The sequence below is a fragment of the Xyrauchen texanus genome, chromosome 14, assembly GCF_025860055.1.
Source record: "Xyrauchen texanus isolate HMW12.3.18 chromosome 14, RBS_HiC_50CHRs, whole genome shotgun sequence".
In the NCBI taxonomy this organism is placed as follows: domain Eukaryota; kingdom Metazoa; phylum Chordata; class Actinopteri; order Cypriniformes; family Catostomidae; genus Xyrauchen; species Xyrauchen texanus.
Genome location: NC_068289.1, coordinates 17,995,746 through 18,019,640, shown reverse-complemented (window position 1 = coordinate 18,019,640; position 23,895 = coordinate 17,995,746). Strand labels below are relative to the sequence as shown.

The following is a 23,895-nucleotide window of genomic DNA, read 5'->3' as shown; positions in this document are numbered from 1 at the left end:
TCATAGGATGGACTACACTCTCTTAAAATGGAATACATAGACAATAAATCAATGCCTTAATTATTTGCCTAAAGACAATTAATTTTTAAAGGATAATTTTCAGTCATGTTTTTTATTTAACCTGCTCAATGAGGACTTTAAGACATTACAGCATCTTTTTCTGTTACAGCATAATTTTCTGTAAAGCTGCTTTTAAATGATGTGTTGTGAAAAGTGCTTTACGAATAGAAATAACTTGACTTAAAAAGTACAAAGAGAGAAAAAATGCTTACATTTGCGGTGTAATATAACATGAATTAGAATTTTGATATTAGTTGTGTACATTGGTGGTCCTTGAGAGTCTGCAACTGAACGAAACTTAATGAGTTTTAATGTTACTATTTTATGAAGCACTGTTAACAGTGTAGAAAACACAAACTAGAGCTGATACACTTACCCTATGGACCCTTTGAGTATTATTTATCTCTCCATAAATCAGACAGGACACAGTCCATTCTAATATAAAGTTACACTCCTGCTTGAGGTGCTATTGGACTCTCTGCTGTGACTCACACACATACATTCTCCAGCTGCCCCAAGATGACAGGTAAGGACCTCCTGTGTTAAACTGTTTTCAATCACAGAAATGATCATTACTGTTAAATTGATGCTGTAAATGTACTAAAAATGTATTGATCTGACAGACGAAAAGATGGATGAGAAGAAAAATAAGAAAAAGGTAAGAACATTTTATTAAATTGTTTTAGCTACATTTTAATTTATCATATCAGATTGTATATGCACATACTTAATTTGGGTAAGAAATTGTCTCCAAATATGTAGGAAAATCTGATAAATTTTTTTTTAAATTGCAAACATTTTCTTGAAGTAACCATTCAAAAAATGTTTGCAATTTAAAAAATTTAAAATCTGATTTTCCTACATTTTTGGAGGGTTCATAGTCCTTATAATTATCTTTATATAGCAGTAGAAGTCTGTAGTATTTTCTTATTTAGACACGTGTGCATCCATGTGTGTTCTTTTGATATTTTAATATTTATACAGCTTATTTGACCAAGTATTTAACATATTTTGGTGAATGTTTGTGTTGATAGACGCCTGAGTGTTGTGGATATCCAGTGAGCATTTTCTTTATTGTGGTCAACGAGTTCTGTGAAAGATTTTCCTACTATGGCATGCGAGGTAAGTGTGTGTAAGCCTACGTGTATAATGATATAACAGCAAGTGTCAATCATTTGGGTTCTAGGAGATGGGACAGTAGAGAAAATGACCACAGTTGTTAACAAATGTGCAACTGTTTTACAATGGTTTCAACTACTTTGAACACAACTGAATTATAAAGATGTTTTAGTATTTGCGGCCCACCTACAGTAGAACAGCAGACATTGCTTGAGTGTCCATTGCTTCCAAGATTTGTGAATTAAAATGGATTCATTTAGCAGATGCTTTTATCCAAAGTGCCTTACAACTGACAACAATACATGCAGACACCTAGTAATCAATTCAAGTCACAAAACAATATAATAGCTGCTAACAATATGCCTTAAACATAAAAATGTGTGAATTCACTCATTGTAGTGCCATCTTGTGGCCAAATCTCATAGCATTTTTAGACTCCCCTGCACATATAATATATATAAAGAATTACAATTTCAGTGGCTCATATCTGCTGCATATTTTTATTTAATTTTTATAAAGTTTCATGTGAATCTGCTTAGGACAAGCTTTTTTTATTTTCTCCTTTGACTTGAAACCTATACAGTCCTGAGTTATTAAAAAATACAAAATAAATTTGCTTATATTAGCCTAGATTTGGCACTTTTAGAGCACACAACATCAGAATAAACACAATATGGTTTCAACTTCACTGCTTGGACCCTGTTCATACTGTGACTACTATGTAACTATTATGACAGTTGACACAGAGTCAAGAATTGGGGTTAAGCCTCCTATTGCATTCTGGTCATTTTTGACCCGATAGAGGTAAATCATAATTTTTAAATACCACATAGTTTTTCTTACAGGAACCAAACTTTGTGACTTTGTTAAGACTACCAAAATAAACACTTGTTTTCTGATTTTTAGAATAAATTATTTAAGAGAGATAACTATTTTTATAAAACTGTTACATCTTTTGCGTTCCCGGGTCAAAATCAATTGTGGCTTTACACATGATATTATGCAGATATTTTCGCATATTTATTAATTAGATTTTTCTTTACTTATATTTAGCCTCTTTCAAAATGGTACTGCAACTTGTTTTCAAAAATGCACACACACACACACACACACACACACACACACACACACACACACACACACACACACAAACAGAACAGACAAAACAGATGTAACACATAACAAATACACTATATCAAAGGAAAAACTGAAAGGGAGGTGTCACAAGAATCCAAGTTCAAGCATGGATAGTCTGAAAGAAAAGTCCACATTTTACTCTTCTGCCCTCTACAGACTGATCTGATAATGAACCAGCTTGCGGCATAAACACACTTTAACATTCAGCAGTTTATGCAACAAACAGAATAGATTGTTTAAAAATATTGTATACAAGTGCAGATGTTGTGTAGTTGTGTTGTATAGTTTTGATGTTGTTTGGTTGGGAAAAAAAATATTTGGTTGTTTAGATTTCAATTACTGAATTAATATGGAAGTTAAAAGGAGAATTGCTAGAAAATCACACTTTAAATTTTTATATACATTTAATGCAATGTTATATTCAAATGAAATTTCATATAAAGCTTGATAAAGAAATATATCCTCACTTGTATCACACTGGTTTAACTGTAGTTATATATATTTTGAAATGTTAAAGAATTTCTTAAGAAAAAACAAAACTGACATCATGCATAATGACATTTATAATAAAAATGTATTTATAAAAATATTATAAAATATTGATATTTTTACAAGTATGGACAGCTAAGAAGTTAACCATGAGCTACAATATGTTTTTTTTTTTTTTATAAAAACAACTGGATTATGAATGTGTTATAAGCTTAAATCACCACCGGGTCAAAACTAACCTGCAAATTGAAATGGTATATGCAGATTTTGAATGCAATAGGAGGGTTTAAATGATCATAACACATTGGCTATTTATAGTAAAATTATAGTAAAGTCAATCATTCTCTCTACTTCTGTCTAGCTGTGTTGGTACTTTATTTCCGATATTTTCTGCGTTGGGACGATGATCTTGCAACCTCTATTTATCATGCCTTTGTGGCATTGTGCTACTTGACACCCATCTTGGGTGCCATTATTGCTGATTCCTGGCTTGGGAAATTCAAGTAGGTTTAATCAAATCTAAATCTGCCCAACACTTCTTAACATAAACAAAACCTATTTAAGAGTGAATGTATATTATTATAAATATGTTTGTGCTCTTTCAGGACAATCATTTACCTGTCCATAGTGTATGCCATTGGCCAGGTTATCATGGCTGTCAGCACTGTTCATGACATCACAGATGCAAACAGAGACGGCAAGCCAGATAACTTGACTTTCCACATGTGAGTGAATTAATTTCAAATATTACATTACAGTGCCAATAGAAAGTCATCATACCTTGTCAAAATCCTTATTATTTGTCATATTATACCCTGGAAATTTAAATAAATTAAATCTAAACTTTTCCAGCTGTATTTACACATTAGAACCTTCAACAGCAAAGTGAAAATAAAAAAGTGAAATACCTGGTTTAGTTAAGTGATCAGCCCCCCCCAATCATGTTTCAGATCACATATCTGGCTAATTGGCCCCCACCTGACATCAATTGTAATGGTTTTGATTACTTCGGACTAGTTTACTATAGTAGTGAATGTTAATGATTTCAATAATTCACCATGGTTGAAAAGGTGCTTTCAAAAGGGCTTGCAGATAAAATTGTGGAAAAGCACAGGTTAGATACAAAAAGATCTCAATGGCTTTAACTTTCCCTATAGATAATGTTCAGAGCATTATCAAGTAGTGGAAAGCATATGGCACCACCAAAACCTTGCCTAGATCCAGCCGTCCCTCCAAACTGGATGACCGTGTCAGGAGCTTATTGATCAGGAAAGCTATCAAGATTCCAAAGTCATTTTTTCTCCCCAATCTGGCATGCCCAATTCCCAATGCTCACTAGGCCCTCGTGATAGTGCAGTTACTCGCCTCAATCCTGGTGGCAGGGGACTAATCTATGGGACTAAACCCATGCATTTTATGTGGCTTGCTGGGCGGTCGGCATGTTACTGCAGAGACTTAGGCGCATGTGGAGGCAATCACGCCTCCCGCGATCTCAGCTAGAACGCACCTTATTTGAGAGCGAGAACCACTATATCACGACCACGAGGAGGGTAACCCATGTGACTCTACCCTCCCTACCAACCGGCTAATTTCGTTGCTTAGGAGGCCTGCCTGGAGTTACTCAGCACACCCTGGCCAGGGGTGGTAGTCAGCATCTTTGCTTCCTGAGCTACCCAGGCCCCTGTGGCCAAAGGCAACTTTGATTTATAAGCCCTAGATTGATCGGTCTCTGCACGTGACATCCATTATGAGACAAAAAAATTACTTTTTGGACTGAACTCCAAGCTCTATATTTGGAGAATAGCCAAACAGGGCACACCACCCAGAACATACTATACCAACTGAGAAGCATGGTGGCAACATTTTAGAAATAAGTCAAGTTATTTCTATTCGTAAAGCACTTTTCACAACACATCATTTAAAAGCAGCTTTACAGAAAATTATGCTGTAACAGAAAAAGATGCTGTAATGTCTTAAAGTCCTCATTGAGCAGGTTAAATAAAAACATGACTGAAAATTATCCTTTAAAAATTAATTGTCTTTAGGCAAATAATTAAGGCATTGATTTATTGTCTATGTATTCCATTTTAAGAGAGTGTAGTCCATCCTATGACCAAGATGATGCAAGCAGAGGTCAGTAATGTATGCTTAAAGTCCGGCAGGTAGCTTGTTGCAGTTTATTTCAATTGAAGTCCATCCTAAATCAAAGGTTCAGGCAGTAGCCAGTGAAGTATCCTTTGTTGTACAGTTGGAGTTATCAGCACTTCATCCATGTTGTGGGGGTGTTTCTCTTCAGCATGGACTGGGCAATTGGTCAGGATTGAAGGGAAAATTGATGCTGCCATGCACTCCCAATTATTTAAGGAAAATCTCTGGCCCTCTGCTCGATAACTGAAGATTGGCAGGTGGTTCACTTTTCAGCACGACAATGACCCTAAGCACACCACAAGAAAACAAAAACAATGGCTTAAGGATGGGAAGGCCAAAGTCTTTGAGTGGCCAAGTCAGAGGTGTAACCTAAATCCAAGAGAAGACCTGTGGATGGACATGAAGAGAGCAGTCCATCACTGCTCAATCTAGGTGCACAAAGCTAGTAGAGACATATCCAAACAGACTAATGGCTGCCATTAAAGCAAAAGATGGCTCTACGAAGTATTAAATTCAAGGTTATTTTCACTTTTCAAACCCGGTTATTCTAGCTTTTAATCTTTTATAAACTTTTGGAACTCTTGCCTTTTTTTCATTACTTGAATGTTGTAAAGCAAAATTTATAAATTAAGCTGTAAAAAAATAAAAATAATTAATGGGTTTTGATTTCACTCTGTAAGAAAAAATAGAGTCTTCCAATAGGGTATGATGATTTTTTTATAGGCACTGTATATTCCTAGCTAGCAAAAACATTCTTGCAATGATTGCCATTTCCATGATGACAGCAACTTCTCTGATGAGTGGATTTCCCTTCTGGATTGTGGGGAGTGTAGTACAACAGAACAGTATAACATATTGAATGTACTGTACTTCCACCCCTCACAACAATGGCGTCTGTAGATAAGAATACGGTTGTATCCAGGGGCGAAAATTTCATCAAAATGTTGGGGGGGACAATAAACATAACAATTCTCAAGAGCAATTTTTGAAGGTGACACCAAGGTTTTTTTTCTGTTGTTGCCCCGTTTGCATTTGTATTATTTTATTTCTTAAACAATTATTTTAAGAATATATCATTATATTATTTACAATACAAATATTTTAATGATATTTTAGGGGGGGACAACCCTCATATGGGGGGGGGGGTCCTGACCTATGGTTGCATCAGCTGTGCGTAAAGTTCAAACTAAGGACATATTAACTTGTTGGTTTGCAAGTAAGTCAGTGCATAATTCAGTACCACCAGTTCTTAAGGCAAAACTTCACAAATAGATCTAGGTCGTAAGCTCTCTGTAAAGTTTAGTTGCATAATATGATGTTTTACCTTTATTCAAACAAAAAGTAGCCTAACGATTTTTAAACAGAAGCATTGAAAAGTCATTAAAGTTTTATCTTGTCATGGTTTACCTTTTAAAATACAATGTAAAAAAATAAGTAAATATATAATAAATCCGTAGTCCTGGCTCAAAACTCAAGCCAATGTTGTTCTGTCAGGCTGGATGAGCTGCTCAAAACACCACAGAAACAACATGTTTACAGTTTAAGTAAAAATTAACCTAAAAATAGCTTGCTTATATTTGTCTCTGAATACTATGCTGGGATAGAACAAAGTATTTTAACATAAAAAGTTATGCACTTCAGTCTTTTGTTCATTAATACAATTGCAATAGTCGTACATTCTTGTATATAGCCCTGATGAAGATGAGAACCTGTGAAGCACATGAAAATGTCAGGGCTTACAATCTGTGTTTTATTTTCAGGGCGTTGTCAATGCTCGGTTTGATCCTCATTGCTCTGGGCACTGGGGGTATTAAACCATGTGTGTCTGCATTTGGTGGAGATCAGTTTCAGGAACATCAGGTATGATAAAGGCTCCATAATCTCTTTTTACTCTTAACACAACCGAGTTGCTTTCCCTACACTCTCAAACTACTTATTGATTTGTATAAATCTGGATATTTTTCAATAAACTTTAAATGTCTTCTATAATTAAATAATCAATAATTTTGTATTTGACATAATTTTTAATGTGATTTCATCATTCACAATGCTTTATGGGATTGTAGTTCATTCCCTCATTAAAGACGTTACCTTGTATCTTTGTCTTTTTGTCTGATTTTCTCTTGCATTAAATAAAAGTTTGTAATATTGTGATTCACCTCGGACCTGGTTGGTTGGTTCATGGCTTAGAGCTCTTTTATGAAAGATTTTATGATATCCCTATGGAAAAAATGTATGTAAAATACAGAACCAAGATAATATTCAAATTCAAATAATGGGTGGGCTCTGCAGCCCTCTAAAGACGCTGTCACTCATGATTTAGGGAATCGGATGACTTCTTGTCACTGATAAATCTTTCAAATGGTTTGTTGTTGTGTTGGTCATTACAGAGTCGGCAGCTCAACACATTTTTCTCTGTGTTTTATCTGTGCATTAACGGAGGAAGTCTTCTCTCCACACTCATTACACCTGTTCTGAGAGGTATGTACATGAATACACATTTCCATGTTATGTTTGGCCTTCCTTCTAGCTAATAACCCTCATCCTGTGTGTGTGCAGCTCAGAAGTGTGGCATCTACACTCAGCAGCCCTGTTATCCATTGGCTTTTGGTGTACCAGCCGCTCTGATGGTTGTTTCTCTGGGTAAGCCGGAGTTATCGTGACCAGCACATACACACAGAGTGATTTGTGTATCTGATTCTGATGTGTGTCATGTTGTGTATAGTGGTGTTCATCACTGGCAGTGGCATGTATATCAAAACTGATCCAGAAGGAAACATTATTGGTTCCGTGTGTAAATGCATCGGGGTGAGTCAACCACACTCAATGCTCACATATTTTGAGATATTCTAGTAATAGACCACCAAAAAATAATGTCTTGGTGGTGCACTGATCAGGAATTTTGTGGCCAATACTGATATTTTAAAGAAATAGTTCACCAAAAATGTTTAATTCTCTCATCATTTACTCATCCACATGCCATCCCAGATCTGTATGACTTTATTTCTTCTGCAGAACACAAACAAAGATTTTTAGAATAATATTTCAGCACTGTAGGTGACGCAGAATCAGTGTGCACACGCAGCTGTAGCCAAGCACGCGATTGCCTCTGTAGGACTGTGATTGCCAAGCACGTGATTGACTGCTGCTGTAATAAATCAAGCAGGATAAAAATCTATTTTGGTTTCAAAATGTCCCTGATACAATGAAAGAGGCTGTGAAGCTCAAAAAATGACAAACACATTTACCATAATAGTGATCCATATTACTGCTTTGCTATATTCCAAGTCTTCTCCCATAAAATAGATTTTCTCTATTCAAAAATGTTTTTTTCTCTGAAATTTTACCCTCCGCTGTAGCTCTCAAGACTCATTCTTGCACACAAAGCTAGCACGTCACAACATTGACTTCAAAATGCCTCAAGACATGTGAGAACCATAGATAGACATCAATGTCATATTACTTTAGACCGTTTTTGTTGTTATTCTTTTTGGAATTTGGCAGCGTGAATTACTGTCTGTTTAATTTGAATGGGAAAAAAGTAGCTTGCCAAATCTGCAAAAACATCCCCTTTTCCATCAGAAAATTAAAATAATATGGGTTTGGATTGGCATGATGTGACTAAAGAAAATTTTTGGGTGAACTATTTCAATACAATATATCTGGCCTACATAGAATTTGTCTTCTCTTTCTGTAGTTTGCCATCAAAAACCGTTTCAGGCACAGAAGCAGCAAGTTTCCAAAGAGAGAACACTGGATGGACTGGGCCAATGAGAAATATGATGTAGGTTAAATTCCTGTCATCTGCATACATATAAACACACACCCCAACACACACACACACCTCATTACTCTATTCTTTCTCTCTACTACAGAAACTTCTCATCGCTCAGATAAAGATGGTACTGAAGGTGTTATTCCTCTACATCCCACTGCCCATGTTTTGGACTCTGTTTGACCAAAAGGTAAAGCTAAGCATTACATGATCTGCTCAGATCTGTGGAAAACTGTTTGTCAAACCAAAGCTTGAACTGTTATTTTTTAAAGGAGAAGAGTATGTTTTCTGTGTTACTAGCAATACATTGTAAAAATAATGATTGTTTCAATACAGGCTTCCCAAGCACTTTCCCCATAAAACGTATGCCATTGCTTGAGTCGACCTGAAAGGGTTACTTACAGTATAGCTGTCTCTGTACACTTAGGAGAAAGTAAATTTTTTTTCATCGCTAACTTTCATTAGAAGTGTTGAAGTTACAGATGTGTTTTATTTACTTTAGCATTGTACATACACTGACGTGTATCAGTGTACCAAAACATAATGCCCACATGCCTAATATACTGTTGGTCCTCCACGTGCCATCAAAACAGCACCGACCTGCAGAGGCATGGACTCTACAAGACCCCTGAAGATATCCTTTGGTCTCTGGCACAAAGATATAAGCAGCAGATCCTTCAAGTCCTGTAAGTTGAGAGGTGGAGCCACAGGGATCGGACTTGTTGGTCCAGCACATCCCACAGATGCTCAATCAGATTGAGTTCTTGGCAATTTGGAGGCCAGGGCAACACCTTGAACACTTCATTATGTTCCTTAAATCATTACCGAACAATGTGTGCAGTGTGGCAGAGTGCATTATCCTGCTGAAAGAGGCCACTGCCATTATGGAATACCACTACCATGAAGGGTGTACCTGGTCTGCAACGATGTTTAGGTAATTGACACATGTCAAATTGACATCCACATGAATGACTGGACACAGGGTTTCCCAGCAGTACATTGCCCAGAGCATCACACTCCCTCCACCGGCTTGTCGTTTTCCCACTTCCCCACGTAAACGGCACACACGTACATGGCCGTCCACGTGATGTAAGAGAAAACATGACATATTGGTCCAGGAGACCTACTTCCACTGCTTCATGGTGCAGTTCCGCCTGTCACGTGACCATCGTAGGTGCTTTTGACTGTGGATGGGGTTATCGTAGTCACTCTGACCGGTCTGCAGCTAACAGCCCCATACACAGAATGGTGCACTGTGTTTTGTTAAACATTTCAGACTTTATTGTAGTAATTCTAGTATTCTTGTAATGTTATGACTTTGTTCTCGAAATATGCATTTTGTTTTTTCTAAAAATGACTGCTGTCATTTTCTCTTGGGTGGGCTGGTGTTTGTTGTAAAAGTTTGTGTCTGCTGGTTGTGTGCAGGGCTCCCGCTGGACTCTCCAAGCCACTACTATGACCGGAGACTTTGTAAGTGTCTCATTTCTTAACAGTTCTACATAAAATACACTGTTATAGAAGATTTATCTAACAGGATGTTGGAGATCAATCAAACATTATCTGATTGTGTCTATAGTCACAACTCAGAGTGATGTATTTAATATCATAATTGACATGTAATGACATGTATGTCATTTCTTTATTTCTGTAGGGGGCATTCATCCTGCAGCCAGACCAGATGCAGGTGAGTTCCTCCCAGTTGGCTCTACTAAAATGATTAGTATTATTATCAATGCTAACAGTGGCTTTGTATGTTAAGTTTCTTCATCTTACACTTAAATATAATAGTTTAAGATTTGAATTTAGGCCCTGTCCTAAATAGTGCACTTGCCTTTGTTTGATTGTATCCTTGAATCATTTAATTATCCAAAACGGCAGTGACAAGTATAGACTTCATAATGAATTACTTATGAAGTACTACTTAACTGAGATTTTTCCTCTGTCAGACTGTGAACCCCATCCTCATTCTGACCCTTGTGCCTATAATGGACAAGATTGTCTTCCCACTAATCCAGAAGTGTGGCCTCAATTTCAGGTAAGACTTGACAATTTATAACAGAAAATGCTTATTATCTTAGCAATATTGCTTATTGATGTTGGTATTAATAGCTGAGTTTCCATGCCCATATTTCTATGCAAATTTTGCAATATTACATAAAGAATTCTGGATGGAAACACAAAAATGGTAATATAATCTCCAAAATGTGCTTAAAATAATTTATAAACTTGCTTGAGGTGGATACATTTTTCAATTTGATTTTAAGACATGCACATAAACTACAATTGTAACACATTAAGCAAACAAATGAATATAACATTTATATAGGGATACAGATGCGCATCAAAAAAAGTCACGTGACTTTGCCTCAACAAGCCATGTGAATGCATAATTCACTCCGAGAATATCATCAATTTCATCGCAATGCATGTGAAATGTTGCTCTGGTTATTCTGAAATGCCAAAGTCTGTCATCAAAATGACTGTCTACTATTACATCCCAGAAATGTGTGCTGTCACTTCCTTGACATATGGCATCTGCAACTCAATCTAAACCGCAATAATTTATTATAAATTGGCTTCAACTTCCATTTTGTGCCAATTACCACAAAAGTGGCCATTTTGTTTTCTTGAACACATGGGATGTACACATTTTTTTTTGCAAATGTATTTATTTATTTGCATAAATTGAATTTTTAACTTGGATGGAAACATGACTACAGTTCAACACTTTTGAGTGAATCTGTTTTGTTCTTCAGCCCTTTGAAGAGAATGGCAGTTGGCATGTTGTTTGCTTCCATGGCGTTTGTTTGTGCAGCTCTTGTCCAGATTGAAATTGATGTGAGTGTGAAAGGTGTAAATACAAATAAATAAACTGTGACAAATAGATACATTCTATTAGACAAAAAATAATCTAATATTAAATTAATATACATGAAAAATAAATAAATGTTCCTGTAAAAGTAATTATGTGGGAAAATGAGTGTAAATAGTTGCTAATAGGTACAGCAGATCAGATTCATGTAATGCTCATAGGAACATTTCATATATATTCACATGAATAAAAGGTCTTACAACTTCCAGATCTCTAAAATATCCTATTCTTCTTAGAAAACATTGCCAAATTTCCCATCATCCTCTGAGAGTCAGCTGAAGGTGGTGAACATGGGCAGTGGACAACTGACTGTTACTATCCCTTCCAATGAGCCTCTATTGCTAGAATCACTGAAGGTACAATTCGCACACACTAACACCAACCCTAAACCTAACCCTCAAATAAACCTGTGCACTTCTGTAGATTTAAAGCTAAACATCATCTGGCCCATTTATGAGCTTTTTTTTTTTTTTTTTTGAACAGTGAGGTCCGGCTCACTTATTGGTGTTCGGCAGGTTTCAATATACTAATTAGGATATTTTTGAATAGTGAAAATATTTTTGCTCACATAAGCAAAACATACACACACACACACACACACACACTCAGAGATGTTTCACCTTTGTTTGTCATGTTTTTATAGAGCAGTGATTACTTGACATTTGAACAAGGGGACATCACAGTGTCCTTGAGCACAAATCCTGTGATCACCAAAGCTTTCAGTTTAAACATGGGGGAGCGGCAGACCCTGATCATACCCTCTGACCCCAGCCTGATGAATCTGGTGAGTGTGCTAACATGTTAAACTGTAGTATCATTCATATAGTTCCAGATTTTTACAGTTAATTCACAAAACTTATGTGGTGATTGCTATACTAAGGTTTAAGTTTTTTGGGTATTGCTCTGTGGTTACTAGGGTGTTCAACCCCAAGTCTGTATGATTTCTGTCTCGATATATGTAGGGTCTGTAGATATAGCTTGGGTTCCAAAAAGAACACAAAGGCACTTTGAGTACATGAATTCTAGTTACTGACCTGTTTACTAGCAACTTAAGGAATTGCACAATAATGCACGCTTTAAGTCGGAATGTAATAATGATGGTCTGACAAAAGACCAGTTGTTAGTCATATTCCTGCCATTATAGCAAATTATAAGAAAGGGTCTTGATGTTTTTGGAATTAAAGAGAAAACGGCTAGTATATTACTGCGCTGTTTGCCACAAACACTAAATAATTACTTTGCCATACAGAAAAAACTATTAAATGACCTTTGGCTGGTGTTACAAATCATTTTGCACCCTATAGAGTGAACTATGAAATTGAACATGTCATTTTGCCCCAGCAAGAAGACACAATGTCCAAACCAGAAGAGGGGAAGAATGCTATTAGGTAAGTGGACTTTGGTTAAATTTCCCATCAAACCGAATCTCTGCTAAATGAAATTATTTTATGTCACACAGATTTGTGAATGGCTTGACAGCTGACTTGAACATCACTGACTTGGGACTCATTGAGCCATCAGCTGTTTCAAACTACACACTGGTTTCTCAGGGGACGTGAGTATGTTCTCCTAACAGTTTTCTTTTTTAACAAACTGTTGTGATTGCTAACTATACCTTTTAAAATGATTTGCAATTGTATTACTTTCACTAGAATCAACATGAAATCAAAACCAACCCACTTTACTTTCATAATACAGGTCTTATTGTGCACGATTCAAAGTTACTCGCTCTACCTCTGAAATGCCTTTTCATTTCAGCAGACATCTCCTATCGTTAACCAATGGCTTTATAGCTATTTACCATTGTTTATAGCTACTGTTGTAATTAAGGCATTCATTTAATGCCACTTGATATTAATATAATAATGGTTATGCCAGTAATGGCAAATAGCAATATAATTGGGATGTCGGGATGCTCTTAAGGATGAATACATTCTTGATAGATTAAATGAAATGCAAATGAAGTAAAATGGGTTGCGAATGCGATTTCATGTTGACTGCAAGTGTATGCTGATCTTTCTGTTTCTCTTCGAAGGCAGACATTTATACTCCGTAGTGGTGAGCAGTCTTGCGAGTTTTCTCGAAAGTTTGGATTTGGTTCTTCGTACACATACTTAATCCCCAGTACGCTGTCCTGGACTAATGTATGTTACCTCACAATCGTCTTTGCTCAGCATCTCAATATATAAAGGCTTCTATCTGCAATTACTACATGTCTCTGCACTATCAGTCAGTCAACAGCGCATTGATCTGTATAAGCAATTAGTTTGAAGTACAGAGTCTTTAATGCAAATTAATATGTACAATGCTATGATCCCTATACTGTGTCCTTTTATTTATGTGTGCATATGTGTGTTGTTGTTGTTGTTGTTGTTGTTTTGTGTGTGTGTGTTCAGTGTAGCTCAATAACAGAAGTTGAGGACATCAGGCCCAACTCAGTTCACATGGCTCTGCAGATTCCTCAGTACTTCCTCATTACTACAGGAGAGGTTATGTTCTCAGTCACTGGCCTGCAGTTTTCATACTCACAGGTAGAAACAGAGCACACTACAGTCTATTGAATTGTGTAAACTTACTCAGTGTTGTCAGTAACTAATATTTAAAATGAGCTGTGTATGGTAGACTGTTCATGATTGGAGAATAGGCCTAAAATTTGCAATGGCATTTCATCTTTTCACAACACTACTTCTGTCTTTAGGCTCCAAAAAATATGAAATCAGTGTTGCAGGCTGGCTGGTTGTGCACAAATGCTGTGGGAAATATGATAGTGCTGATTGTGGCAGAGCTGGGAAAACTTCCCAAACAGGTGCTACATATGACCTCCAATGACATACTGTAAAACACATGACATACACTAAATGCAGAAATAAGCCAGGTGTATGTATATTATCATATCATGTAATTTTCTGGGAATATTATATATCTAAATATTTGGACACTTAAGCCACACTTTCATGTGCATGAGTTGTATTACACAACTAAATATCAAGTGATGATTTCTTTAGTCTGCAACCCGACTATGGATAAGCGTTTGCAGATGGATGGATTTTCTTTTGGTTTTTAAAGATAGTACAAACACACATTCCATGGAAATCTTTTCACAAAGAGGTTTGGTAGGAATCATTTCCACACTTTGTGGTTGTCAAACATTATTAGAACGTGTCCGTAGTTAATGTGCTAAAGAACACTGTTGTTATTCTGCTAGGACACCTGTGTGAACTTTAGGGGACATTACTTCATACACCCACTAAGGCCTTGTCCACATGGAAACCACAGTCTTCGACCCTACATTTTAATAATAATAATTAAAACAAATCCTGTTCACACCAACAGCATTTTTCAGAATCTTCCCATTCGTATGACAACACAAAAAGCTTTAAAACATTTACATATCAATGCCAGACCATGAGTTGGCGATATTGTTCCATAAAATGAACATTATCGGATCTTTCCCGCTTATTAAATGGATACTAACCAAATGAATAAATACATGGACATAAAATATTGATTTGCGTTTAAATTATGTAATTTTAGAAGAAAGAAATCGCTTTACAGCTGAAATCAAACTCTGGTTTACGTTCTGTTGGCAGGGAAAATTACTAGGCGGCCGCCTACGTCAAATGTTGTGCAGCCTCTGGCTGTCTACAAAACTCTGGTGGGTGTCTTCATGGAAAACACTAACAAAAGTTGGATTGCCATTTGTAACTGCAAATCTCAGTGATAATAATAAAATAATTCCGTTCTCATATAGTCGCTTAATGTCATTTAATGTAACATGAGATCATATAAAACTATAATAATGACACACGAGAGGAGAGGAACGCTGCAGCTCGGGTGTCTAATAGAAACACAGATCACAGCTTGCCGATTTATCTTTATTTCATATAATACGGGAGCATGACATGTAAATAAGCACAAACTCCAAAACTGTCATTCTCTGTGCGGTCAGAGCCGCTTCAGCCGCTTATGTGTGTGTGTATATATATATATATATATATATATATATATATATATATTTATATATATGTATATGTATATATATCTATATATATATATATATATATATATATATATATATATATATATATATATATATATATATATATATATATATATATATATATGTATATATATGTATATATATATGTATATGTGTGTATATATGTGTATATATACGTGTGTGTGTGTGTGTGTGTGTGTGTGTGTGTGTGTGTGTGTGGATTCATGTTGGGAGGTAATTCGATTTTATTTTATCAATCTAACTCAAAATACCTCATTTGCTTTGCTTGATTTACCCTGCATGTAGGCATTTAATGGTTTACAACTTGTAATTGTGGGTCATATCTTTTCTAGTTAATATCTTTTAAGGAAAGAAAATCAAATTATTAGCTTCATAGTGATGCCTTTGGCTTTCGTGTAGTAAAATGTGTGTGCAAAATGAAACAGAGTATCAAACCGCATCAAAACAGGAATGCAATCAAGTCAATGAAAATCTGACATTATTAGATAACTCTTCTTACCTTACATATTGTTTCATTTGCAAGTAATATTACATTCTTGAGCTTGTATGGTGATTAAATTCCACTATACAGCTGCAAATTGCTTTGTAAATACTACATTAGCTAGCAAGAAGTCGTCACCATTTGTCAATATATTGTTAGATAAGCTGCATTAAAAATATAAAAAGAATAATAGTAATTTTAATTATAATGTAATTAATTATATAATAACAATGAACATGCCAGAGTTTGTTTTATGCATGCTCAGAGAGTGTTGTACACGAACTGGTCAGTTTAGGAGTGTCTGTTGTTACGAGTACGACCAGTATTTGGGGCCACATGCGTAAAACTTCTCAGAAAAGTTCTTAAGAATAGTCTTATTCTTTTGACTTAAGTGTCAATTATTTATTAGCAAAAAGTAGGACTTGTGTAAAAGTAAAAGCTTTTTATAAAGAAGATAACGTAAATTTCAACAAAATCTGACTAAGGTGCTAAACCTAAGCGTTGTCAAGGACAACAATGATGTCTACCCATAATGGCCACCTTCAACCACTGAATCAGCCATTAGTGGGCCTGCAAGGGTTATACGTTAGAGCGGCATGCACCATTCATTTATGATTTAATACCAAACAGAATCATAATAAAACAATCGATAACAGATTAATCTTTTGATTTAGCCAAATTGTATTTCCTGTTTTTAAACGTTATTGCACATCTTGCCCAATGTTCTCCTTCAAGCAATGTACAAATTGAAGGCAAAAATTAAATTAAATAATAAACGTAGTAGTGTATGCTATTGTGTGCAAAAAATAAAATAATTACAATAAAAAATAAACATTGCAATAAATTGGATATTGCTTTTCACCTTATCATAAAAGGAACTGTTTAATACAGTGGGCCAACTTAAAAAACTAATTTAAATGATAATAAACTAAACTCTTTGTTGTAATCCCATTACAGTTAAGGCCCGTTCACGCCAAGAATGGTAACTATATTAGAGTCCACACCAACAGATGATAACTTTATGCAAATTCTAAGCGTGCGCTACAGTTATGTTCAGAGTCAATAAAATGGCTGCTCTTCATTTCTAAAAGATGCCAAAAGAAAAACAGATGGATACAGCTTCAAAAGAACTGGATACCTGAGGTAATTTTATGCTACCAGCTTTATTAGCTTTTAATTATCTCATCTCCGTGAATGTAGAAGAAACAATGCCAGTTCTTGAGCAGGAGTTTCTGTGGTAATCCGGTGCTGGAATGTGTTAGTTTACGATGTGTGCACATTGAGCCCTTTAAAGTTGGATGGATTTTGATTGGCTGTCAATGTTTTTATCGTTCATCAGCTGGAAAATAAGAAACTAGTTCTGAAAGTGATCCCAACAATATTATTTCTCTGTGCCATTGTCGTTGTAGTTGTGTTGTGGACTCCACTATTCTCTTAGAGCTAGAAAATTATTTAAAACTTTATGGTTATAGTTTTCATATCGTTCTTTGTATGAATGGGCATTTACTGTAAATTTGATGTTCAAAAATCAATATTTGATCAAATTCATTATTTTTGTCAAAATGATTGCGGTCCCTTTCTCTGTACATTGCGCTCCGTTTGGTTGGCAAGCATGTGCGTGCTTCCAACTAATCCTAATTAAATTAATTGTTGAATATTTTCATAATTGATTATTGTAGTTCTAGTTATCTTTAGATTGTATTGATTTGTTGTTGCAGCCCTCTGAAAGCTTAGGCATATTGCCCATCAAATATGTCAAATGCTTAATGTTGCTGCAGCCTACATCAACAATAATGAGTTTCAATATATTAATTTAATAAAAAATGTAAGGACATTTTAAAATTATATTGATGGCTTTCACTTGTTGGCTCAACCACTAATCGCATTTGCCTAAATACTATAATGTAAGTATAACACACTCTTTCTTTGTTTGAGTGTGTGTGTGGTTTCAACACATCACGGTCATAATGCTACTCCTAACTACTTTCGATACATCTCCTGAGCTCATAAAAATCTTAATCTCTTAAGAGTCTTAACACTAATGAACATTTATTAATCACATTTGTTCTTAAGGGCAGAAATAAGAGCAAAATTACATAATTCATAGAATTTTGACCCACTTAAGACAAAAATGTTAGTTTTGGGCCACAGATTTGGGCCACATTTAGCTGTGGTGTGAATGGAGCTCATGGCACCAGTTGATTTAAAAATCTTTACAAAAATGACTCAGAAAGGTGAATTTTAATTCTGAAAAAAGGTCCTCTAGCATCATGTGCTTTTAGATTCCTCTTGGTTTGATATTTTATTTCTACTGCAATTAAATTAATTGATTTTTTTTTAAAGTGTTTCAGTGTTTAGATATACAGTTACCCCAAATTGTATTTAAGGTATAATAACTGTTAATTAGGGCTGTCGATTTAACACTTTAATTCAATGCAATTAAGTTGATTAAAAATAATGCGTTAAAAAAATTACGCAATTAATCACAATGCCCACGGACCATAATAAGGAAGATTCCTGAAAAATGCATGCTTGTAGTACCACCTGTTTACTCCAGAGGGCAGTAAGTGAAACTTCAGCTGTTTGGCAACGCACAGTTTATACAGTGAACAAAACATCCCTTCAGCAGTAGCACATCACAAACATGCCTTACATTCTTGCGTTCAAAACAGTTGCTGGAGCACAATTTCGAACTAAGGGATCTTAAGATGTGCTCTAAGTATTAAACTATATTTAACTTGACACAGTGACCTAAACATTTTATATTTATGACACAATGCACCCAAGATGCTACACAAGCATTTCTGACGCAGGTGTACATTGTTGGGTGCTTAAACAAGCCCTCATAATAAATCTCAAACTGATTGACAAATTCACTTGTGAAATGGATTGCTGTGAACTGTATGCCAATGATTGGTTTATGTTCAATAATATGGTAGTAAACAATACATTGTATTCTAAAGCCGCTTTTTGTATTGTCTTACCAATGATTAACTCTTCTGCCACAAGAATGTAACACATTTTAATTAAATATATTAAAAAAATTAATATATATATATATATATATATATATATATATATATATATATATATATATATATATATATATATATATATATATATAAATTATATTTAAAGATAACTATGTATAATTGTTTTATCATTATATATTGAATTATTGTTATATGAGGGTCTTTCTCAGCAAATAGTTGTATATGCGATTAATCGTGATTGATTAATCGTTACACCATGTAATTAATTTGATTACAATTTTTAATCGATTGACAGCCCTAATATAAATACTACTAATAAATAATTTGATTCCTTAATAACTATTTTCACTGATCAAGAATGATTATAGTCATATGTACCTAATACTGTCTATGTGTGTGTCCTTCTCAAAGTGGGCAGAGTATGTGCTTTTTGCTTCGCTGCTAGTGGCTGTGAATATCATCTTCTCCTTCATGGCTTATTTCTACACCTACATTGACCCAGCGGAGATTGAAGCCCAGGTCAGGAGAGAGCTAGAGCTCGAGTCAGTGGACAAAGACAAAGAGAATGAGATGCTCGCAATGCAGGAAAAAGATTCGGACCGGCAAAATGAGCAGGAGGTCAAGCAAACCAAGATATAAGCATATACATGTTTGAATAAAACTGAGATTGGATCGTGTTAATAATATGCTAACATTTCACCTTAAGTTCAATATTATAAGAGGTATGAAAGATTGTGACATGTTGATATGTCATTTGCACCTATATGAGTGAGTGAACTTTTAGTCGGTACTGTTAAATATTATGTATTGTGTAAAATATTTGTTGTGATATCTAGGGATTTTCATCTATAGGTATGATTTATAATGCAGATGGACTCTAGTTATTGTTTTTGTATGTAATTATTTGAATTTTGTGTGTGTTTATTAGCTAATAAACTATTAACTTTGAAACAATGGCCTATTTTTCTCAATAAGCTGTAGAATCTGCAACTATTTGCTCAGTAATTATGAGTAAACTGTTCAAGGAGTCCTTTATGTCAGTACTTTCCAAAACACATTATAATTTACCATGAGAAAAGCCTAAAGTCGATATTCAGGGTTTAACTCGTATTTCCTTCTCACTTACTCTGTGCAATTTGTTTTGTTATTTGTTGTATATCTGAAAGCTATGAAGTCTTGGTCTCAAGTTGTTTTGCAAACCATAACAATGCCTAAAGGCTGAATTACACAGCCCAACTTTTAGTATCTGAACATACTGTATAAAAATACTAGGTCACACACGTACTATTTAAATGGATACAGACAAAAACTGGACATCACACACCCTACCCAACTGTTAAGTTGGTCCGATCACAAACTTGCCCACCCATTCTAGAAGAGTGCATTTGGGAGCGGTCTCGGGTTGGAAGACAGCCAGTATGGCCTCTAGAGTCTGCTACTCAAGTTGGAGCAGAGCTGCTTTAAAGGTTCATCTCCACTTACAGTGGTTTTTCACCACCTACATTTCTTGACCTTCATGTCCCTGTACTGGGGCTGGGCGATATGGATATAAAAATCAAATCTCTGTATTATAAGGCTGAATGGCGATACACAATATATATCTCAGAATTTTCTATGAAGTGGGCAAATGTTCAGTTATAAGTCAAAGCCACATACGAGATGGTAAATGAAGCTTGCAAAGCGCTTTGTTTCAGGGCAGAAGTCTTTTCGGGCTGCGAAGGCATCACGGCCGGGGTTGCAGCAGCAGCACAAAGTTTAACACATTCTACATACTGCAGTTTATGTTTGCTCCCTAAAAAAAATCCTACAATGCACTGTAAAAACCAGGGAGAATCCTTGCTCACTATGTTCACTTAACGGAAATGTCCTCGTCTCTCAAGTCGTTAGATGATGAGCACAAGTGTAAAACTATGAAATCCAAGCATTTTTTTCTCTTAAAAAGAGATGTTGTTTGTAATGTCTTTCATTCATAATTACCATGAAAGTTTAAAAAAATATTCTCCCCTATTTGGAATGCCCAATTCCCAATGCGCTCTTAAGTCCTCGTGGTGGCGTAGTGACTTGCCTCAATCCGGGTGGCGGAGGACGAATCTGGAGCGCATGGAGGCTACACACTATTCTCTGCGGCAGCCAGGCGTAACTCACCACACGCCCTACCGAGAGAGAGAACCACATTAATAGTGACCATGAGGAGATTAACCCATGTGACTATACCCTTCCTAGCAACAGGTCAAATTTAGCTGATTAGGAGACCTGGCTGGAGTCACGCTGCACGCCCTGGATTCGAACATGTGACTCCAGGGGTTGTACTCACTGAGCATCCCAGGCCCCCGAGTGAAACAATCTTTTAAATATTTATGTTGTTAAAAGGTTTAAAATACACTCTTTTATATTTTTATTTCTTTATGCCATTTATTGATAGATAGCTGTGCAAAGTATATAAACTTGACCTCAAGACATGCACTAGTAACTGATGCCAGAGGCTGTAGCCTTTAGCCTCCTTGTTAGCGATCCTGCCTCCCATGCTGGAGACACCGGTTTGAGTCCCGTACGCATCAAGTAGAACAGTAGCATGACAATGGTGCCGTGACCCAGATGAGAGTGAGGTTTACTTCCATCAAGAGGGTTGGGGACCTGCAAGTGCTCTTTTGCGACAATTGCCTGGAGTTCGTTTTTCATTATGGTTGTTTAAGCCAATGAGCATTAAGCTGTGTCGTAAGTCGTTTCCCATCACGCTTTCATTTTGCGCAGCTGTAAAAATCCAACTGCATGTGCCTCACTCTCATGAGACTTTTTTGACATATGACGTCATGACATCACAGCAAGTCGGACAGGTTTCTAACTGGCATGCATCTGTAATGTCTATATTGTCTATGAGTCATCATTGTGTAGTTTGAAAAAATATGATTGTGAATTGTGTTTAAAAATAAGTAATTACATAATAATTTTATTTATATCCCAGTGAACAAGCTGAAGGCGACTGTGGCGATGAACACAAAACTCCATAAAATGTTGGTTAATGGGAGAAAAATAACCTTGGGAGAAACCAGACTCACTCTGGGGCCAGTTCCCCTCTGGCTAACATCATGAATATAACGCCAATATTACTTATGTATAGTGCAAGTCATGGCATTAAATGTATTATACCAAGTAAGTGTTAAGGGACAGTGTTTAAACAAAGATTATGTATGAAATAAAATTAATGACTAATATCTTCGAAGTCCATCCTGTATTAACTGCAGAAGTTCACATAGATGCAATTGTCCTTGTTAATTGGCTGATGAAGGCTTTTGTTGGCAATTGATAGTCTATGTAGTCCATCAATAGACCGAGGTGATGCAGGCAGATATCAGTGAGGTGGATTGCAGTTCAACCTGGCCAGTAATTTCAGTGTGGTTCGGTGGGGTCCATCCTAAGTCCAAAGTTCAGATAATGGCATATGAAGTATCCCATGTCTTATGGTTGGAGTTGGCATCAGTTCATCCTCTGAAGTCCATCTTAATACATTAAAGTGATGTTTGGCTGGCACCGGCTGCATTTAGTCATCATCATCACAGTGACACGTAGCAGTGGAGTCCAACACGAAGCAGGAATGGAGCTGGATACAGCTGGTTCTGGTGACCTCAGGATAGGAGTCCTGAGGTTGAGACAGGGAAACAAATAAAATAATGTTAGCATAGATGCCATTACATTTATTGCAGAGTTATAGATCATGATCAATGATTCTGGCTTCTGGTTCCGTCAGACCTAACTAAAGCAGCCTATTTGTGAGTTGAAGGATAAACTAGGTGTATGCCTGGCTAAATAGATGAGACTCTTTAGTCTAGACTGAGGGAGTGTGTCTGCATCTCTATTCTAGGAACTATTAACATGCCAGAATTTTGTGATTGTAATGTACATGATGGAATATAGCGTGGTAGAAGGTCACTTAAGTACTGCGGAGCTAGACCATTCAAAGCTTTGTATGTAGTTAACAGAATTTGAAAATGAATGACATTTAACAGGTAGCCAATGTAACGATGATAAAATGGGGCTAATTTCATGCACAATGAAATCATGATCATATTTCTTGGTTCTTGTTAGCACTCTGGCTGCTGCATTTTGAACCAATTGAAGTTATTTATTGATCTTGCTGGACATCCTCTCAGTAATGCATTACAATAATGTAGTCATGAGGTCACGAGCGTATTAATTAGTTTTTCGGCATCAGCAACAGGGAGCATGTGCCATAATTTAGCAATATTTCTCAGGTGGAAGAATGCTGTTCTGCAAACATTGGTAATTTGATTTTCAAAGGACAGATTTGTATCAAATATAACACCTAAGTTCTTCGCTGTTGAAAATGACATAACAGTACATCCATCAAGAGCCAAATTATATTTTAGCTGCTTATTTTTAGAGGTTTTTTGGTCCAATAATTAGTACCTCTGTTTTGTTGGAATGGAGTAGAAGGAAATTTCTGGCCATCCAATCTTTTATTTCATTGATACACTCTGCTAATTTTGAGAATTGTGAAATCTCATCAGGTTTTGATGAAATATAAAGTTGGGTATCGTCCACATAAATTGGAAACTTATTCCATGATTCTTGATAATATCTCCCAGGGGAAGCATATACATGGAGAAAGGCAGAGGCTTTAAACCTGATCCCTGTGGCACTCCATACTTTACTTTAGTTTGGTATGACAATTCCAACCATGCTAATGCAACTCCACTAATGCCAACATCATTCTCTAGCCTATTCAAGAGAATGTTGTTATCTATCTTGTCGAATGCAGCACTAAGATCTAAAAGCACTAGA

The 23,895-nt window shown here is 35.9% G+C and overlaps 1 protein-coding gene across 1 annotated transcript; it reads left to right on the top strand.

Annotated features, from left to right (window-relative positions):
- The first annotated feature begins 305 nt into the window (after nt 1-305).
- slc15a1a (solute carrier family 15 member 1a) lies at nt 306-19,999 on the top strand. Its single transcript, XM_052142447.1, has 22 exons — nt 306-718; nt 1,095-1,182; nt 3,167-3,308; nt 3,411-3,530; nt 6,714-6,813; nt 7,344-7,434; nt 7,513-7,596; nt 7,679-7,761; nt 8,651-8,737; nt 8,829-8,918; nt 10,154-10,198; nt 10,380-10,412; nt 10,675-10,763; nt 11,485-11,566; nt 11,837-11,956; nt 12,244-12,384; nt 12,942-12,988; nt 13,060-13,155; nt 13,636-13,744; nt 13,997-14,131; nt 14,299-14,406; nt 19,507-19,999. Exons 1-22 carry the CDS (start codon nt 692-694, stop codon nt 19,732-19,734), a joined length of 2,145 nt encoding a protein of 714 aa, XP_051998407.1. The 5' UTR covers nt 306-691; the 3' UTR covers nt 19,735-19,999.
- The last annotated feature ends 3,896 nt before the right edge of the window (nt 20,000-23,895 follow it).

Bases quoted from the DNA above. Each gene is read 5' to 3' on its own strand.
- slc15a1a (XM_052142447.1), top strand. From the start codon at position 692: ATGGATGAGAAGAAAAATAAGAAAAAG. The intron at 3,309-3,410 runs GTAGGTTTAATC...GTGCTCTTTCAG, and splicing joins TCCTGGCTTGGGAAATTCAA to GACAATCATTTACCTGTCCA. The intron at 7,762-8,650 runs GTGAGTCAACCA...CTCTTTCTGTAG, and splicing joins CCGTGTGTAAATGCATCGGG to TTTGCCATCAAAAACCGTTT.